The 21,805-nt window shown below is 38.5% G+C and overlaps 1 protein-coding gene across 1 annotated transcript in view; it reads left to right on the forward strand.

The window, feature by feature from the left end:
* Nucleotides 1–567: 567 nt before the first annotated feature.
* The window catches only part of LOC109034950 (uncharacterized), an 86,328-nt gene continuing 65,090 nt past the window's right edge, over nucleotides 568–21,805 (forward strand). The window contains exon 1 of the mRNA XM_072303313.1: nucleotides 568–1,348. Coding sequence (XP_072159414.1) covers nucleotides 1,325–1,348 — 24 coding nt within the window. The 5' untranslated portion in view covers nucleotides 568–1,324. The remainder of the gene's footprint in view (nucleotides 1,349–21,805) is intronic.

A 21,805-nucleotide genomic window follows, 5' to 3' on the forward strand; every position in this document is an offset into this window, starting at 1 on the left:
GTTTTCGGATCATTTATCTAAAAACTTGAGGTCCAGCTGCCGAAGTTCGGGTCAGACATCTGAAGTACTTCGATGTATACCGAAGAGTTTGGATCACGTATCTGAAGTATTCCGGTAAATACCAAAGTGCCTCGATGTCTGACCCGAACTTCGGCAGCTGGACCTCAAGTTTTTAGATAAGTGATCCCAAAACTTCAGAGATCCATATGACCTCAACTTCAGGTCCCATACACGAAGTTTTTTTCTCCGTGTGGTTTTTCATTTAAAATATGAAGTGCGACAGGGAATTTGCAACATCACAAGTGTATTTCAGTAATTTTATTTCACAGAATGTAAGTTGCACAATCTTAGCAACATTGGAATGCCCCCGTTTCTTTTTTGCAAAACGCAATCCAATTGATATATCTCAAAGCACGCCACGCCATTGCTGAGCTCCACTGATGCCCAAACCTCACAAACCAATCAGAAAGCGGCGAAGTTTTCCAGTAAAAAGATCAAGACGGCAATAATCTCCTTTTATAGGTTCCACCGCAGCGGCAGCCCCCCCCCCCCCCCCCCACCACCAACACAGCCCGCGAAGCAGCGAGAGTGGTAACCTAACGGGAAACAACCTCCCGAAGGTAGGTGCGCTTTAACGGACCTGCGGACCGGAGGAAGAAAAGTGAACGTAAAAAGGTTTAGCGGAATACGCGGCAAGTGAAAATGAAAATGGAGCGGGTGAAAAAAAGGGGAGCGAATACCAAAGCTGGACACAGGTAAAGTAAGGTGAGAGAGAGACAAAATCAGCGAGAGTGAGAGAGCGGAGGGGGGACGGCCAGATCTCGTGGCGATCCGCTTCGCGGGGGAGCAAGGTCTTCATTCTGCCGGTAATCTGGAAAGTAGGCTAGTCTAACCAGAGCACGCTCGGTACTTGGATCGAACTGGGGCGCCCGTGACTGTGATGTACCCTGCGCTTATCAGAGGGTAGCTTTACCCGGTGTGCCGCTTTACCATTCGCCGATCACCATTCCCCGATTACCATTCGCCGATTACCATTCGCCGCTAGTCGTTCGTTTAGTTTACGACGGTTACCGTTACCGATCCGTGGCATCGCAGATTTTACCGCCGGTTTTGTTCTGTTTCGTTTACGCAGTGTGCAACCCTTCCGCCGGCCGTGTGTTTGGTTTTGTTCTGTTTTGATCGAGGCCCGTCCAATGGCTTGATTCAGTTTTGTTTGTTTGTTTGTTTGTTTTCGTCGGGTGGTTTTACCTACTCGAGGAGGGGGACATAGTGAAGGTGTTACCTTGGATGTTTTTACCTATACGGACGAACGATCCTGAGAAATATGGCAGCTGATATTCTACATGATGTAAGTAGTTGAGCACAGCGTTTACAAACACCTTTTTACGAAGGCTTTCGGTGAAGGGATGTCACTTCTCTACCATGTTGGTTCGGTACCTCACCGGACGGTTTCTATTTCAAAGACAACTACAGAGTAATTTGACCGGGGGCATTTTGATTACTATTTAAAAAACGTAGCCAGAGGAGAAGGGTGGAGGGGGGGGTGGTTAGAGGGTCTGGACGTTCCCCATGTTCTTATGAGGAGCTTCTGATTATAGACCAACGTCCCTGGCTACATGGCTACCTATACTTTCGTGGTATATTCCCTCAACAAAAGGGATTTTATGGTAAAAATGGCATCTGACTAAAAGCAAACGTCCCTCGATGTATAACAGGTTTCTTTTAAAATACTGAACAGGCGAAGTTCTGTACAGGAGTTGAATGCCGCAGCTACACCCTTAACCTCTCGCATGATTCTCGTATTTACCCATCTCTACCGGCCGGCGCTTAGCGATACTTCGTCGTGGTGTATCCGACATTACGTTTGACTTGGATTATTTTAGCAGATATAACTTATATTAACCTAATTTCAAGATTAACTATAAAAATACTCGAAATAATTTGGAAATTAAAGGGGCCGTTGGAGTACAAATATACTTCAGCATGCAATTTTGCGGTGGAGGTATAATAAGTTCTTTCCTACCTTACATTACAATAAATTTAGCCTTTTTGCCCGAATATAAATCAAACATTCGCTCAATTCCGTACAAACATGAGTTGGATCCGTTGAACTTCATCAATGAACTCGATTTAAAATATTCGAAGAGATCAATTCATTTTAATAAATATTTTTCACTTTTGGTTAATTTTTACCATTACCGTGGTTGAAATAACCGATCTGGATTGTTCATACTTTCATTTTTCTTCTTTTTGTAAAATTTGTGTACCGTATACATTTTTAGAAACGTTAAAGAGTTTTTTCGAATCTGCCTGAGTAGAAAAATAACCGAATCGTCTATCAAAAACAGTCGGGAGATACACGCTCTTTTATCCATAATGTACCATTTTTTTTTCGCCTACCATAAAACCATATTCGAGCATCCGTTTTTTCCTCGAAGCGGCCTAGTAAGCTTTCGAAAGAATCGAATCACATTGACATTACTGATTTTATATTGTCAGGAAACTTATTACACTTCCTAGCAGACGTTTTATGACAGCGGAATTCATGACGCGCGATCTCCTCTCGTGTCCAGGATTCTTTGGCTCGTGGAATGAGCTTTAGAGGAAAAATTTGATCCGTCAGTTTAAAATCGTTGTGATACTCACGCCCGGCGAGCGATTTCAACCGGCGAATTTTATTACTTGATATTGGTGACGCATTTTTCAAACTTCGATCGCGTATTAACTTTTTTTTTTGGAAGAAAAAACACTTAGAAGTGGCCCGAAACCTGTATCTAACAAGGTGGAGAAGTTTTTGGTTGGAGTTTGGAAATAAATAACCATTTCCTCGTATTTTTCTGTCACGCGGAGGGTAAAATAACATGGTCATTACAGTAGGGCGGTCGTAATTCGTAATGTCACAAGCACAACCGGGAATCACAGGGTTAAAACTACTGATTTTGATAAGTTCATTGATGAGTTCAGTGACAACACTGCGCTTAAAGTAATATTATAGAGGACGTAATATTGTCCCTATATTCATACTATCTAAGGACGTAATAATATGTCACTGTATTCATCATTACAATCATAATAATCCACGGCTCTTATTACAACCGTGTAGTCGTAGAGTAACCATCGATTTTAGCTTCGTAAAAACCAGAAATTTTCTTGGTTTTGCCACAAAAAAAGAAAGTTTTCTATGATCAAGTAGGTAGAGAAAACAAATTGTGTCTATACTAAAACTGCTCATGTCGCGCAAAAATCTTCTTGATTCAAGTGGTTTTATGTTTTTTTATTTAAGAGGGATCTTCTTGGATCATCCTCCAAGATCATCGTTAGTCATTCGTTCAATTTCCAACGCGGCACGGGTACTTACACGCTCCTTCATTTTAGGAAGGTATGCAACATGGGCACCAACTCGTTAGAACAGTGGTATCAAGACTCATGGAATGGATGCAAGTGATTATGCTGCTCGTTCAACTGATTGCCGATGCTTGCTAACCTGTCCGCTAACATGTATCTACACTAGCAAAATTTTCTTCTTTTTTTTATCTTCAAAGGAAAAACAAACAACTTGTTTTACAAACAAATGGGATAAGAAAGTCATTGCACTGCAACCAACTTGTGACTGAATAGCTGCTGAGTCATATGAAATGTGGTTCCTATCCGAATTCGATAGTAAAACAAAGCCAGTCTTTATGTAATACGTGGGTCAAAGAAACTCTTTCGCGCAGGAACAAAACATTAATTAATCATCCATAGAGAAGGTGAAGGAAACTAGTTTGGCAGGGAAATTCAATTTCTTCGTACACGGATCGTTGACCGTGCAAAAGATGCAACCGGGAAAAAGTGCCTCGTGAAATTTCGGTGGTGAAATAAGGAAAAGCGTACTCAGATCGAGTATCGTTTCCCCCATCTAATTTCCGCTCACAATTTATTTTTAGACGAGAGGACAGACCGAAATTTTTCTATTAGACTTTGGAATAGCATATTTTTTGTGAAAAAGAAAGATTGACGTAAGAGTTGCTATGTACGATGATATAAAAAATTAGACATTAAAATTTTCTTAAAGGAAATTAAATTCATAATTTTTTTAATTTTTTTAGACCTGTTAGTGCTGACTGTAGTCGATAGCCGTCAGTGATATGGGCTACCTGAAGTACTTTCTCTAGGCACTAAGGTTAAAAGCGGGAGAAAGAAAACGAGGAAAAAATAATTTATATCATGGTTTACATCATTATTGACGGTTTTACAAGAAGACAAGAAGAAACTTAAAAATGCTGTACAGTTTTTAGTTAATAAGTAACGTCCCTCGGTATTTCATTCTATCTGCTTTCTTACAAAAGATATTGCACTCAATGTCTGTCTCCTCCGTTATTTATGATCAGTCAACCTACTGACCAGCACAGCTACTGATAATAACTCCATTAAGCTGCATCCAGCTGCATGGTTTTTTTTAACATTTTTTTTTCTAAAGACAATCTTCTCTCGGCCCTTTCCTGTGAATTAAAAACTATAAAAAATATTAAGAAGACTCTTGATTTAACACTACTCAGTTGGCGCCGATAAGAATTAAAATTGCAACGACATAATTAGACGAATAAAGTAACGGAATGTGTCATATGCCGCTTTCCTCGTACACAGTGAGCTCTCAATTACCTCATTTACTTAAAGTGCTTTTGGGGAAATCGCTTTAAACTGCTGGATTTTCACCATCACTTTCTTCTGACCTTTCAAAAAAACTGGTCTAATCGTCTTTTATGACCTCACCCTCCATGAAAAGATACATACATAAAGGAAAACCTCACAAGACCGATTGAACATTACTTCGTAAATTATCTTGACTCGCCAATAAAGTAGTCATACTTTTAAAAATCGAGTGCTACCAGATGATAAGATTTCTTTTGAATTTGTTTTTCGTATAAGTATTGATTTATTCAATTAAAACGTTTTAACACTTGGTCGCACGAAGTAGTGTTAAAGTAGCCCTACGCCCTAAATCTTGAAAGCACTTTCTGGAGTATATTTTCAATCAAATTTACGGTAAACTATAAATGTTTGTCAAGTGCAAAAATAAAAGAACATGCGCATGGTGTTCGGAATAAGAGTAGTCTTTTCCTGGCTATTAAGAGTGTCAAAGGAAGAGATCTTGATAATAGGGCCGAGCAAAATATCTGCAAAAATAATTTTTTCCATCTATGACATAGCGGTACAAATCGTAAATGTACATCGCTCTTTCCACACCCAAACATTTTCTTTTCTTTCTCTTAAGGCGGAGAGAGGGGGAGGGCAAACTTTGAGGGAAAGTAGTCCAGTGACTACTTTCTTTCATCTTATTATTTGAATTGAGCTTTGGCTTCAGACTGAAAGCAAAAATTAAAACTGTCTAACCTGTCTAAACCCAATCTAAGCTTCAGCTCTTGGGTCCAAAATGTGTTCCTTGAATTGATTGTGCATAAAGGGTCACTGAACAATTTTAAATTCACTCCAGTGGAGGAGAAACCCTGTGCACCCTTTCAAAAAGTAAACTCACAATCTGTTTTAGATGAAAGGAAACTGGAAGATGGGTAAAATTTTCAAGTTGTCTTTATTTTTCTGGGGCTCTCTCTCGATAACTTACTGCGACATGAACTCCTGTGGGGTTTTTTGATGTTCCACACCCTATTTATATGCATTGAAACATGAGATAAAAAATACTGAAAAAAGTTCGTAGACAAGTCAAATTAATTAGGTACGTACTCGATATTAATTCAATATAAGTCTTTATCCGTGGATGTTTTTGTCATAATTACCGCGTGAATTTTTAGTTTCTCAACTTAAAAAAGAAATTTAAATTTCATTATAATTATTAGCTTTTCCTACGCACAAGGGTCACCGTTCCATCGCTTTTTTACGACCGCCAAAATAGCATTCCAAAATTGCCGACTCCATGAGACACTTTTAGTTTTAATTTTTTTATTACATGTACGTTGCAGTAATTTTTCTTCGGATTCTTTTTTTCAAAGAGAGGTCCTCTTGTCCTTCGATCACTCTTTTATTTTCGTGCTGAGAATCCATCACAAGAACATAGGAACCCTTATTCCAAATTTAGCTCACGACGTACTCATCATTTTCCTTCCTTCCTGCTCTTTAATCTCATCTCTCGGCAGTTCTTAGCCTCGAGTTTTCTCTTTCTCCTTCAGCGATTCTCTCTTTTGCTGTCCCTCTCTTTCGCAGTCTCTCTCCTCCATTATACTTATCAATCAGTTTAAAAGCTAAAATTTGATGGAAATTCACCCAAAATGACGAAACGCTTTAGTAATAGGAGAGAGGAAAAAGAATACACGAGAGAAGAAGAAGGAAAAGATACGCGCGTTTGTTTAAAATGTCAAAATAAACCAAAATCAAATACTTTTTTATTTCCTCCTTGGTTTTTATTCTAATCACTTCTTCATTATTCTTTTCAATCTCGCCAATATTGCCTAAAAGGGAACTTGAAAAAGCGTGTTTTCTTCAGTTTTGTCGTAAAAAAAGAAACGAAAAAAAAACTGTAGAGAAAAAGAGACTGATGTACATTAATGCTCCAAGGTCAAGTTCAGCCACACGCTTAGCTGAATCGAAGTATTAATCACCCAAATACATCTACTTTTTGTCCTCAAGTCTTTCTTTATTTATTCATTTTCATCTTCTTCGGATTCTGGTCCTACATGCCCACTTTTTGATGTACGTCCATGTAATTCTTCCTTCGATTGTTAATTTTTTCTAATGTCTTTGAATCTTCTCTCTTCTCGTGGTTTGCACGATTCTGTAAAATGTTGGCCCCCATCAGAGGCAACCCTGTTTGAAGTTGAGATATTAAGGATGGAGAGGGGGGAGGGTTATGGTCGTGGTTTGTAAATTCAGAGCCAAAGTGGATATTGAATGGCGTAGTCTTACTTTCTTCCTTATTTATTAAAATGAATATCCACGGCGAAAGTGCGAAAACGCGTATCTCATTCGCGGTGTTTTCGAATCTCCCATTTCAATTTTTTTTCTCCTGAAGAAGTACGACCAACAATATTCTTAAAATTTTTGTAAAGTATTCTTCATGCATTGATAGAATATGAGGACAATTTTAAAGACTTGACATGGAATATTTTTTAATTTAAAAAAAATTAGTTATAATAGAAGTATGAAGTTACTAAATAAATATGATAAAATATAATACTTCTAGAGTGGTCAAAATATTTGAAAACGTCCAAAAAAGCAAGTCACGCTAGTCGCGCGGTCTAACAAATTTTTCAGGCTCAATACGACGAAGATTTCATTGCAGCAAAACATTCAGATTTGCGTCCGTAGTATACCCAAAATCTTGTAAAAGATTTGCATCTACTGTGACAATACGTCATGCAACTTTCATTTACTGACCCAAACTTCCAAAGAACTCCAAATTAAGATCCTCAATCGCGAACAGAGTTGATACTTTGCAATTTATGTTGATCAAAAAGTAGAAAATGCTCTGAACTTTATTAGCAACAACACTGAACATTCAAATTAATGTCCTATTTTGATCGTGCACTGAAAAAAAAAACGTAGAATTCGTACTTACGGGCTTTATAGACATACCGACCGCGTTCCGGGCTTAGATGCCGAAAGTTCCGGTGGTACACCCAGAAACATTGGAAGCTACGGCTCTATCGCCCGGAACTTTTGGCCTCTGAGCCCGGAACGGGCGGTATGTCTATACGGCACATGCATTTTTTTCTAAGTGTGCAAATATAATCTCAAGATTCTACCTTCAGAATCTGGGAGCGGCCACATTTCATCTGGGAAAGTGAATCATATTCGCACAAAAATTCTCCTCAAAAAGCGGCACTTTACAGTCTGCTCCCTCTTTTCTTCTTATTCTTCTTCTTAATCTGTTTAATTTAAAGTACTGTCTCAAATTTTCTTCCAACTACAAAGAAGCCGGATCTCATTAAAGCAAATGAATCACGTCCGACTACAAAAATCCGCTTATTGTTTCGTGTAAGCCGATAAGTTCTTCTGGAAACAGGGATTTGCGGTCAATAGCAAGGGTTTGAACACAATTTTTCCGAGCTTCTTCCTCGCGCCTGACATTTTATTTTAGAAGCCGAAAACGCCCGCCACCAAAAGGTCAATGTGTAATTTGGTCGATCGATACTTACGGATACTATTCTAATCCCTCTTTATTGGTTCCCGCTCATTCTTTGGGAGGAGTTTGGCCGCCGTCGTAAGTACTTTTAATGCGAAACATCAAAGGGAATCGAATCTTTACCAAAAAACCCCCAAATTACACGCCGGACCGTTTTATTAAATGGCCTGACCGCCGAATTAATTTGCCTCGGAATTCTCGGCAAGACACTAACGATAGCGCTAATCCGTTATTTATTACGAAACTGTGCAAGATCCTCCGGTTAAGATTAACAATTAACTCTTTGTCCGAAATTGCAAGTGTCCACAATGACACGCTGTAAATTTTATAACTGAACCTGTTTTTTGCTGCGTCTCGTGGACCGATCACGAGACCGAAAACAGAGAAAAAAAACGGCCGTGAAACCGGTTTGTCGATCGAAAATGAAATGGACAGTGTGCTGGATTTGACTGTCAAGATCAAGAGACCTGTAGGCGTTCGGCAGAGTGGCGTGCGTCATCTGCGTGGACCACAAAAAATCGAACGTTTTCAGAAAAAAAGGCAGACATTGCAGATCTGCCGTGCTAAGGAAAAACGCCGTATGAGCCTCTAGGCGTTGTCAAATTTACTTTAGTATAACACACATTTTCCGGTAAACTTAAGAATATTTTCCTTCTAATTTCTCAGATAATTTTGATCGCAATTTCACCTAAAGTTCCTGAAAATTTCGAAGAAAAATATTCATAACTTGCAACAAAAATACAAATTTTATTGAAGAAAATTTGGCAACTCTCGAATGTTCATGCGGCGTTCTGCCTTAGCACGATAGAGCTGAAGCGTGATGGATTGGTTGCCTTCGCAAAAGAATCGCGAAATGTTCTGCTGTGACGTCATTGGGTTCGTTTTATTGTCAAGAAATTATGCATAAGCCGATGCAGTGAATGTCAGATTATCGATCGACTTTTGAGGGCGATTGCAAAGGCAGGATGATAAGATTTATGTAAAAGAGGTCAATTTACATTAAAAATAGTAAAATAAATCTCTATCCAGAGGGTAAATTGAATTTTCAAAAGCTGACGTGGGTTCGATTGGATGTTTCAGCGCTGTCAGAAATTGATGACCACATACGTAGAAATAACTTGATCTGGACGAGATATCTTTCTTAAATGTTATCTTCCTAAATGCTCCATGCAGAGAAACCTTCATAATATATTGCAATCGAGAATTTCATTATGCCAATAAAATAATCCGTATAAAACATGAAAACCTCTCAATAACTGATCGTGCTTTTATGCGGGCGTTTTTATAGGGTAATTTTTATTTACTAGAGTCGATTGTATCTCCATTTCATGTGCAACCCTGTCTAACAAGTTTTATACTGGACTCAAATTATTATTCGTGGGTATGTCTCTCCCCATATTTCCAAAATTCATAACTTATATTTTTTAAATGCATGCAAATATTATTTAAATATATGTAAGTATTGCCTACCTACTTACATTGCGCGTGTAACGCCTACTGAGTGGATTATACTTCTGGTCAAGGCAAATGATTATCGCATTGTCTAGACAATATCGACAGGAGTGTGTTGACGTTGATGAAGGTCGTTTGGTCGACGTCAAGTTGAAATTTTGATCATACAGAGGAGAAAACTTCATGATTTTGAACTTCTGAGCGTTCATATGCGAATTAGACTCAACCTCGAGTTGGCCAAAACTCCAAGGCAATAAACTCAGATGTCGTATTTGGAGTTTCTCTCGGGAGTCAAAATTAATCTCCCCCTAATGATGACAGATATTATCGATATTATTGAAAGGCAATTTGTCGAAATATGTCATGATGAAAAAGCTGTATTCATCATATAGTCATAGTAAGATCACTTCGAAATGGGAACACTGATCGGTAGACAAGAGAATTTTGCATTTTCACAAATTTATCAGTGGATTTTTTTTTAAACAAATGTTTGGTTTTTTGTATTTTTTTTAAACGGCTCCTAGTTTCCAGCATAATCAGAAATGAGTTGAAAACGCAACAACACCTATCAACCTATCAACTATTGTGCTCGGAATCGTGAAATGTGAAACTAATATTTGAGCTGAAATGGCGAATCCTTAGTTAACAATACTCAACAACAAATTTTACCAATCATTTGACCAACGGTCAACGGTTGCAATGATTATTCATTTTAAGGCCACATTCTGATCGTTAGACGACAATTTTGGACACACCTCTTGACGCGTTTTCCTCATCGTCTTGTCTGTCGTCATCGTGATTAATTACATCTCCCAATAAAACTTTTTCACTATTTAGATAGTACCGTTACTCATGGCCTTCAGGCTAATCCTAAATTTACTGCTAGAAATTTTAGAGTGAAATGTGACGGCAAAATATGTGTGTGGTCATGAAAAAGTGAAAATGAACCTCACATTGAGTAATTACCACCAGAGTGTGGAGTGAGTAGTACTCGACACCAGAATGACTTCAGTTTTTGGCACATGTATATTTTTACCTGGAGTTGATTTCATACGTATATTTTCATGTCAATAACATGAAACTCATACCTCCTCAACATATGTAATAACATTCAGATGTAGCCAATTTTTTTAGAATGAAATACAAATTTTCTTGGATTTTCAATTTTTTTTCAAGTATTCGATAAGTTTTTTTTTTTTTTTGCAATTTGTCTTGAAGTATTTGTAAATTTTTAAGTAGCGCATTCAAAACTTTTATTAAAAATAAGAATTTTATCGGGAGAAATTTCGCAACATTTGAACATCCATACTCCATCAACCTTGAGGCCCACTCCAAAATTTCTGACTACATTCACTGAAAAGTTAAAAAAAAAAAAAAAAAAAAAAAAAAAAAAAAATAAAAAAAAATCAAACCCTATTAGAAATGACCAGGGCTTCCAGAGTAGTTTAATTTTGAAGGGCAACAAGAATTAAAATAGAAATTTATGTGTCGAATATTTCAATGATTATTATAATCAGCGGAAACTGAAGAATGATCGCGCATTTCTCGGAGAAATGAATGGTCGTGAAATTCCCTTGTAATTGTACCATCTCCGCCGCGGAACAGTGACCCGGAGTTGGGAAAACCAAATTGAGGGAAATTTGCCGAATAACCTATGCTCTGTAATATTTTTATTAATAGACTATATCAATGCAAGCGGATATATGAGTCATTTTCAGGGAGATAAAAATGTTGAAATTATTTCATTTTATTATTTCTATTCACAGAAAAGGAGACACTTTTATCGATGCTGACGGTGGCTTTTAATGGATCTAAGTTTAAAATTTTACATATTTACCAAGTCACATCGCACATTAATAATAGGTGGTTGTTGCCAAGTCTCCGATGAAATCAGCACTTACACTGTTCTTTCCGATAAAGACACCTTTTTTTCGATCGGAGCAACACTATTGCTCGTAAGATCATGTGTTCAATTATGCCGCGTTTATCAGAAACTCAAAGAAATGTTTCTATTTAAAGACAAACTTAACGTCTATGAATATTTTGCGAATTAGAACTCCATTTGAAGCAACTGGATCCTTCCTCACATCTTTAAAATGGTTAGGTTTTTCCTTTTTTATAACATAATTTAAGCTCCAAAAATGTATTCTTTCCGTGACTTCTCTTAAATATTTTTTCTCACTACTTATCTCTATTTTTTAAAGTGTTAAAGACCAATGTGCTGTTAAAACACCTGTAAAAAATGCATTAAAAAACAAAAACAACGTTCTTCTTGAAACGAAAAGGGGCTATCCTGTAGGAAACATGGAACGGAAGTTCCTATTGATTAAAATAAAAATTTCCTTAGTAAAGGAAGTAAATCATTAACATTACTCAGGGACAATATATATCTGTCGTTGAGTTTTCTGTATAAGCAGTTGCTTTTATCTTTCATGAACGTTGTGATTATTTGGTCCCTTGGAAACTCAAACGCACGGTAAAAAGACGGATTTACATCACGATAATTATTATCAGCTCATCAAAATATTTTGCACTCATACTTAAGTGTACTTATATCTGCACAACATCTCTGCTCGGCAAAAATACGCGATGATTAATGAAACTAAAAAGAAGGAAAAGAGGCATGTTATGACGACGCGAGGCTTTTAGGAATGTAGAGCTCGCATCCCAAGGCTGAAAGGTTGAAAACCCCCCGGCCAGCATCCATCTCGCCAGCTGAAATCGAACATCGCGCCATACATATCTCACCGAGCTGTACCTAATTAAATTATTCAAGTTGTACCTAGCCGCACAGGTAAGAGGGACAGATATGGTCGCAGAGATCTCTGGATCAAAACTCAAATTGCGACATACTTGGGGACGGTTATGAGAATTTCATACGGCACTTACGTTCTTTTCGAAATTAACTCCTTGATAATCGTCGTTGCACGAAGAAATGAAGCTCCTTAACATAATTTGCCGATCAAAACAGCGATTCGGGCTGATTAAGTGGCATTGAGTGACCTTGAAGGGAACGGCAAGAGTCTGGGAATAAGTAGGGGGATGACCATAAAAAGCCGCTTGTCATGTTTCAAAGGATGAGGAGAGGCGAGTAGGGGAGTCATTTTGAGGAAAAAAGGAACCAGAGGTACGCGTATTCTGCTCGTACTACTACGCATCTTTGGACGATGGGATTTCTGAGGAGCCGAATGAATAATTTCTGGATGAAATGACCACACTCTAAGACTGAAAACAAGTGAAAATCACCTAAGTGGGCAACTGGACAGTGGACAATGACCAGGAAAAATCAAGTAGAGCCGTATTTTTTGAAAGGTAAACAAGATGTGTAGTTGAGCGTATGTCCAGTGTCCATGTCGTGTCCCTTGGTACACAGCAAATAACTATACTTTTATATTAATACTATATTAGTAACATTTCAAATTTAGTAATTTAGGCCTTTGAAATGGGTATTACATAAGATTAATTCCAGGAATGTAAAATCATTCATCGCTAACAGAAAATAGTTTAATGAGCACGTCTTCCATGCATTTCTCAACAGATCGAATATGTTAAAATGTCCAATCGATACCATTTTAACCCTCTTCTTTGAACGGTGGCGTGAGCTTGGGTCATTCGTAACAGAACGATGCTCACCACTGAATAATTTTTCAATATTTTAATTTTTTGTGAGTTGAGCGTCCATTTTTCACACATCAAAACCCGAACTGACGAAATAAACATCTGATTCTCTTAATAAATTTGTCTTCAACCCTCAAAATTTGTAATGCGGTCTTTAGTGAGTTAATGATGACATCCATAAGTCTTTAAGTCCTTAAGTCGAGCTATTAAGGATATTCATAGCTTTTTTGATTGGTTAGTTATCCTATTTCTAAGAAAAATAGATACATAATTTTTAGCTTTAAGGAAAGTTAAAAATACAAAATCATATCAAACATAAGGAGCTCAGCATACAAATTCATCCCTAACCATCCCGGTTCATTCATTTCTCCCTATTATCCCGGAAGAAAATTAAAATAAAAAATAAGAAAAATCCGGATCTGAAAGGCTTGGTTCCATATGCCTGAGGCAGCAAGGAAATTGGAGAAATGAGAAAAGTGAATCTCTCCTGTTCATAACAAGATGTGCACGCGAAGTGCCGGTCGGCAGAGTGAATAACCCGAAAATCCCGGCAGCCGTGAACCGGTGTGACAACTTCTCATTAATTTCTGAGCGGGCAATCTCGCTGCTAGATCTCCGAAACTGAAACGGCATTCACTTTCAAAATCGAGCCCAAAATTTGAATTTTCGATACCTTAGTCAACGGAGAGTTGTATCTAGATGATAATGATAGAATTATGAGGACGGACAGAGCCCTCCTTACGCGAGTCGAAAAAGGAAATTCGCAATTTCTAGTATTGTCCGAGGCTAGATAGTCGCTTGTGGCAGGTGCCTTGTTAACGATTTAAATTAGATTCAGAATGAAATTATGTGATAGTCTGGACCAACGACCTCAGATACCAAGCCAATCAAAGCTGCCTCTTTCGCTGGATCTCTCGTGATAGAATAATTTATCGGTATCTAGGAATCTATTTCTGGAGATAATCGATGCGGCATTTAATGCTTAGATATCTTATTTGAGCTCGTTCCTGCAATATCGCAAATAGTTGAATTTGGAGTTATCCAGTAGTGAAGTTTCGATACCTATGCTTGAACACATATCGACGGTGAAACTACCAAAACACGTATCTCGTTTGCGGTGTTTAAAAATCTACGCTCACGTTTTATTTTTTTGAAGTAGACCAAATCAATATCATTCCTTGAAATTTTCACGGAATTTTCTCCGCACAAAGAGGAAAAATCACAGAAATTTTTAAGACTAGATGTTAAGTAGTTTTTCATTTAAAAAATAAAGTATGACAGGAAGTCTGCGACGTCGCAAACCGAGATACGTGGTTTGGTAGTTTCACCGTCGATATACAGTATTGGAGTCTTAAACAAGTGGCTAAGTTCAATAATATGTGTTGATTTGGCGCGGTTTCATTCGTACACCAAGTGTATCAGTTAGAAATACACAGCAATAATGAAATATGCTAAAAAGCATAGAACGAAATGCATAATGCACATATTTTTGAGGATCATTTAGAAATGCCGTATCTTTTTTGCGGTGCTGATGATTCTGAAGTTTCAAAAATTTTAATGTCTATTTTCTTTTGATTGTTTATTACTTAAGAAGAGCGGCTATTGGGAATGAAAGAGAAGACCTAGCTTGGTCTGAAAGAAAGTAAATTTCATTTATAAAAGAACGATCTAATCTGCTGAAGGGCAAAGTGCTCATATGTAAATGGAACATGCGCTCCAAAATACCGTGAATCAATGAATTTTTTCAGTTTTAAATACATCTCTTCATTTCCCCGTGTCAGAAAAGCATCGTAAAAAACTGAGAAGTAGCTGATCAATCACTTTTTTGGTAAATGGTTGGTAGGCACTAGGCAGTATGCCCTAGCTGATGATGGTATACTTGCGGTACAGTTAATGATAGCAGTTTTTGAAGGTTCAAAAAATAGAAGTTTCAAATTCGGATTCTGAGTAGTTCACTGAGAATTTTCCCGCCATTTCAAAAAAAAGAACAACGAAGTAACCATAAACAGAAAGAAAATCTGGCCCTGTCACTCAAATTTTATGTGTCAAAAAGATATCCTGTGCGGATAAATGACCTTCCCTTTTTTCCCGTTGTTTCCCGTTTTGGATTCACCTGCTCAACTTGTTCGACGTTCACGTTACAAGACTTACAGTTAGGTGATTAAAATATTTTATGAAAAATGGTGCAGAATAAATTAATGTGAGGGTACGCGTTTGCACGTGAGCGGTGAGTCTGAATCGTAGAGGTCAAATGTGCGGAATGTCATTTACAATCTATGAGGAATGCAGAGAATGGTCATCGGTTTAGCTATGTGGCTGTGGCCACTACCGTATGTTTTGAACTTCTAGCGTGACTATTCAACATTTTAAGGTTACGGTAAAGATTCCTCACTTAACGATACCATTTCTTTTGAAATCGACTCGCTTTATAGAGTGTTTGGGTAGAGACAGGTTTACCGGCATTTCGACCATAAAGCAAGTGCCTCGAAAACAATTTTTCCACGCTTGAATTTGACTTTTTCCTCCTTGACTCCCTCATCTCGTGTAGTATGATCTTTTCTAAAATGAATGCCTGAGTTTTGCAAGAAAATCGTAAGGGCCCGTTCTACTGCAAACGTAGTCGATTTTTAGGTATAACGATTGCATATAATCTGGTAATCAACTGTCTATCAATTAGCAATAAATATCCCAAAGGTCAGCTTCTCGATTTTATAATCTTTGCATACTTCTATAAATGAGTAAAATACCTGAAATGTGTAAGCAGATGCCAGAATTTAGCATTGAACAATCCTCTTGTAAGGATCTGAAGGGGAAAGAGAGGAATTACAAGAAATTGAAATTCCCTTTTTTTATGCATTTCAGTTCTAAAGAAACTGCAAAGACCTGTGATCGGCTTATATATAATGTTATCAAATGATAAACAATTCTTCATTTATTTTAAAACGGCAGGTGCTCGCAACCTACCCATGCGCTCTCCAGCAAAAAGCATGATTCTCAAGCATAATTAAAGCCTAATTACATTCTCAATTTGCTTGATTTTGCTTGATTATAGAGTAACTAGTTTCATTCACAAACAAAACAACATAACACACGCTATGCATCTGGCGTCTTCACTTTTAAGCGCTGAAAATACTTTTGTTGTTCGTTTTTTATCAAGAATCTGAAGAGCAACCATTTTGAGTTTTGCGTGGATTTGTGCGACCGCGGTAACTAACAAGGCCGGATTAAGGGGATGGCCACATAAGCCGCGACCCATGGCGGTAAATGTAGGGGGCGGCACATTTTCCAATCTTTTTGAATGTAGGTACCAAAAAAAAGAAGAAAAAATCGGATTCAGAAAATAAATTACAAACGAGAAAAGGCGTCAAAATCTCTCACTTCCTGAAAGTTAAAGTATAGTAAATTCCAATCTTGTCGTCTTTCGGTGATACAAGAGACTACACCTTTAATTAGTCGAGTTAAGAGAGAAACCAAACACGCACTTTGACCTTGAGCGGAGCGGGGCATAGAGCAATGATGACGCGAGGACGTGAGATGAAAAGGAGAAGCGCTCGGCGCGGTGGTCGGCATGTAACACATATTAGCGCCTACAAGACTGCATGAATACTTCGCGCATTGCGTCAAACATAGTGCGGTCAGCAGCAGTCGGCTTGAAACGCATAGCGCCTACGAGACTGCATGAATACTTCACGCATTGCGCCAAACACAGTGCGGTCGGCGCAGCGGTGGAAGTTAAAATTATGAAACCATATTTATGTTTGTTGTTTCCTAATTTATTCGTTTGCTTGTTTTAAATGAAAGGCCTCGTCCAAACAGGGTTGGGTTTACAGCGCGTACCGCAATACTGTTGTGATAGCGAAGAGAGCGGTAAGTGCAAAAATGAAGTTTTTAGAGAATGGGCCCAGAAGCTTCTGAGTGGAACATTTTATTGAGAGAAGCCTCCGTTCTTTGTCAAATCGCAACCAATCATTTGATAGACTCTTAGAAATCATTTGGGGGATTAAAACTCGACCGATTTTATTTTGAAGTACATGAAAAAGGTAAAATTCAGTTTCATGTTAGGTTAGTATTTAGCAAGACAGCCGTAAGTGCTATCTTCTGCGTGCTTTTGTGGTAGCGTGTTGGACACACAATAAACACTTTTTCAGGTTAAACATCGGCAGATGAGGGCGCGCGGCATTCCTCTTGAAAGCACTGTTTTCATTGGCTCTCATGCACCTGCGGCTGTCTTGAAAAAAACTATGTCATTTTTTGTGCACTTGCAGCTTTTTCATACGTCTCATTTTCATTAAATTAGGATGAATTTTGCTGTTTTAGCTGTCTCAGTAAAATCATCTAAAAGAGTTTAGACAAATTTTGAAGAAAACTCGATTTCGAAAATTTTGCACTTACGGCTCTCTTCGCTATCACGGCAGAATACCACAAACGAATTTCATTGAGAATCCGGGCAGAGCGCAGCACATTGCATAGCTGGACGGCGCGGCGATCGATCATTGACTGGAAAGAATAAAAGCGATCCGACGCCGAGATAGGAGCTGCTCGCGGATTGAGACGCGGTGTAGCGCGGCGCGGCCCGGCATCGGGAGCAAGACAAATTACTCGGCCAGATGAGTTATTTCTGCGCGGTTAACGCGAGGCGTCGCGCCCTGCGCTGCGCCCATAACAGCCCATAAATCACAATAAACCCGATAAATAAGCAATGCAAATACGCACAGCACCGCCGCACTCATTTTCCCCGATTGATTCCAAGGGTTATTGTCTGTGCGTCCCGGTGCCGTTGCCTCGTGGCCTGGATTTCACTGAGTGCGTAGCATGAAAGAACCACGCACATAACATAGATTAAGCATATAAGATCGAAAAAACGCAAGTCGATTTTGTCGAAACTGAAACAATATCACCACTTTATGACTGTTGAGAAAAAAACACAAAAAAACTGAGTAAAGCTCTCACTCTCCCCCAATCGTGCACTGATACTCATTAGAGCTCAAATTTTGACTGTAATGGAGCTTTTTGGGCTTTTTGGCCTTTTTTTCTCTGAAAAAGATTGGTACTCAGCACTTTTTTACCACCTTGTTGGCGTTGCATACTTTTTAGTCGATGTCAAGTGAATAAAAGTAAAATCAACTAAGATTAAATGTTGGAAGTTCAGGGGTGAAATGTCCCCCAACATTTTCAAAATTTTCTAGTAATGAGCTGAAAGTGAGAAAAATGGGACTACATTTGTAAAAAGGGATATTTTCTACCGGGCGCAAGTTCAGGAACGATTTCCTCACTAAATCAGTCGGAAGCTTCTGAGGCTACGATCTCAAGCTTTTAGACCAAACCCTCTGAAGCTATACAGTCTAAAGCTTTTAGAACTGAAACGTATATCCCTGTACCTAGACTTTCATCTGCTACTGGACTTGAAATGTGCGTGCATGCAGTCCACATTGACGGATCTTAGACAATCACCAGTAGAAGTATCAGAATGAAATCCAGACTACATTTTAATCTAAATTCTGTTTTTTTCCCCATAAAACCTAAAGGACATGACGATGAACGAAGCTCGCCTCGTACAAGCGAGAGTTACTCCGCAAAAAGGGTTGATTGCGCTCTCGCAAAACGGAATTTGGTCCACAAAAATAGAGGGCCTCGCTTCGTCTTCAACTCACTCGGATTTCCTGAAGGCAAAATTGTTACATACATAAAAAAAAGCTGTAAAAGCTCACTCTGGCGTTCTGAGACACGCAAACGCCACGTCTGCCTATCTTCTTAGAGGTTATCGTGCAACTGACACCACAACATTTCTTCTTGCCCCCAACAAACCCTGCCGCCATCCCTTAATGGGACGACTCCGTCGCCTCTGCCCAAAATTGCAAAAAATTGGCGAAATTGAATCCGGAGTAAAATGAACCCCGAAACTCACTCCCGTCCAGAGCGATTTCTCATTGTAAAGTCGAGTAAACAGACCCCGTGACAATTTCGAGCGGAAATTTAGCATTGAAACTTGACACAGCAGAAATGAGTGACGATTAGATCTTCGGGGAGCTACCGGGCTACCATGCCTCCTACACCACTCTCGGCGTTCGAACAGCTGATCAAGATCTCTCCCAGGAGCTCAGCAAGCGGTCGCCTGCCGAGAACTCCGAAAGGAACTTGGATCCGCGTCAGCAGTGATCTATTCGTACGATTAAAAATCGTGAATCATGATCTGTGACTGTCTTTGGCCGGCCGGAATTTCCACCCTTTCACTCTTCCCTTCTAATCCGACGCGGTTCGGGTGACTGACCGAACACGATCAATACAGGTGTAGTTTTTTAATTTGCTGGTCGATTCATTTTGTAAGTTCAGGGTCACAAAGCCAGGATTTTCAACGGATTTGTTTGAAGTATCGCACAAGAAAACAGAGCTCCCATTTTTCGGAGCTAGTTCTGAATTTATTCGGACTCTTGAGATTTTCCTGAATTTTCCCCGGCACTTTTAAAATTTCCGAAATGTTCCGGATTTTTTACATTTTCCGGAACTTTCCTGGAACTTTGGAAAATCTAAAAGATTCCGGAACTTTCGACGGTCACGGAATTGGGAGAAATTGGAACAAAAAAGTTCCGAAGTCCGGGAACTTTTGACGGGCATGGAATGATAGCACTGCAATAAAATGTCGAAAACGCATTATAATTCCTTGGCTGCTCACGCACAGGGTTCAAATCTCTTCATGGGGAGTGTAGCGCCATATAATATCCATTTCTGATCGGCTTTTATTTCTAGGCTTCAGGTATGTCACTAAAGGCAGAAAGACACACTTCTATCGATTGCACACACTATACAAACTGGAATGCACCGAGAAAGAAAGAATATGACGGATAACGAAAGGAATGAGAGAAGGAATGTGCGGAAAAGAAATGTGGGAATGAGTTGACCAAGTAACATGTGCGAAAAACGCTCCTGACTTCTGACATTAGTTCGAATCAATTGCCAAATTCGATCTGTGCACTGTGTTTCATGAGGCATACTTCGATCAATAAACATATTTGTAGGCTTTAACTCATACTTTTCCCACTAGTATCTCACATCAATCCTACATACTCCAAGAGTTATGTATTAACTTCTCTGACATTCTTATCCGGAAAAAATTTCCCAGGACGTATAAGAACGGACTGTTAAAAGTCTCCCTACCGGATATCGATTGTCCAGAAAAAAAAAAACAAAAAAAAAACCGATAATAATGTAAACAAGATGATCTTATAGATGCTTTGAGAAATCATCCGTGCTATATAGTTTCAAAAGTTTCAACTGCATTCATCGATAAAGACAATTTATTCCAATAAACATGTACCATTTTCGAAAATAATCATCATCTCGCTTGATGTATGATGGATCAATGACAAAAACTGCAGTTGAGTTGGCCATATTTATGCCACATCAAACTGACTGACGGGAAAATATGCAGTCATCGCACCTTAAATGAATAATCTCATAAGCCGATTTGTCACTGCGTCCATTGCTTATGACCGAACCAGAGATGAGCGCGCGTTGGATATTTTGTACTCGTATGCATGAGATTGCAGTGAAAGTTGACGTTGACGAGCCTTTTTCGAACATTTATTGGACGTATGTCTGCCAAACGGAACTATATGCATTATTATGACTCGAGCCCTGTTATGCATATATTTTTATGGGTCTTAGGGCTCGTGTCTTAATGTACATAGTTCCGTTTGGCAGAGATACGTCCTACTTTCTTATGAGCAATCTGTTTATGTTCCCGAGTAAAGAGGTGAGTATGGATGCAACCGCAGTACAGCAATGTAGCATTGTATATGTGTATATAGAATAGTATACTCGTACTGTTCTGCCGTGCTAAGGAAGAACGCCGTATGAACATTCAAGAGTTGCCAAATTTCCCTTGATAAAACATGTATTTTTGATGACATTCATGCACATTTTTCCTTGAAATTTTCAGATATTTTAGATTAAATTGTGTACAAAACTGTCTGAAAATTTTGGAAAACAGTATTCACAATTTTCCTAATAATATAAGTATTTATCGAAGGAAACTTGGCAACAGCTGAAGGCTCATACGGCGTTCTTCCTTGGCACGGCAGTATTGAGGAATGGAGTTAATAATCGAAAACTAGGGGATTTTAATGAGCAATCTTGCGTAAAAAATTAAAGAATCGATGGTTAAATTCTATATTTTTTCACATCATACTAACCCAATGGATATTCATTTTACTAAAACAAAGGACTTGAAAATTTAATACAGATTTGCGTTGACTCTCTCTGTATACTTTTATAATTTATAATTTTAATTGAATTTCGTGTATTAAACCTCAAGCAATGAGGATGATAATGCGATTACTACACGAAATATAGATTTTAAGTGTGAAAATCATTCTAATTACAAGTAAAATACTCAAATTTTATCGAATTGACATCAAATTTTTTTCTGAAATGTTGACCCTGGTGGTGATGCAATCTTACATTAAAATGACTCAATATTTTTCAATAAAATATCACCTTTTGCACTCGCACATTCCAAATTCCTTTTACCTGCATTTTTGCCACCTCACCGTCATTCCTCACGGAAATTTGGTCTGAGTCGGATCTCCAATACTGTCTGCAAAGTTTCTGGCAAAACATAAT

The sequence above is a fragment of the Bemisia tabaci genome, chromosome 8 (assembly GCF_918797505.1).
Source record: "Bemisia tabaci chromosome 8, PGI_BMITA_v3".
NCBI lineage: Eukaryota > Metazoa > Arthropoda > Insecta > Hemiptera > Aleyrodidae > Bemisia > Bemisia tabaci.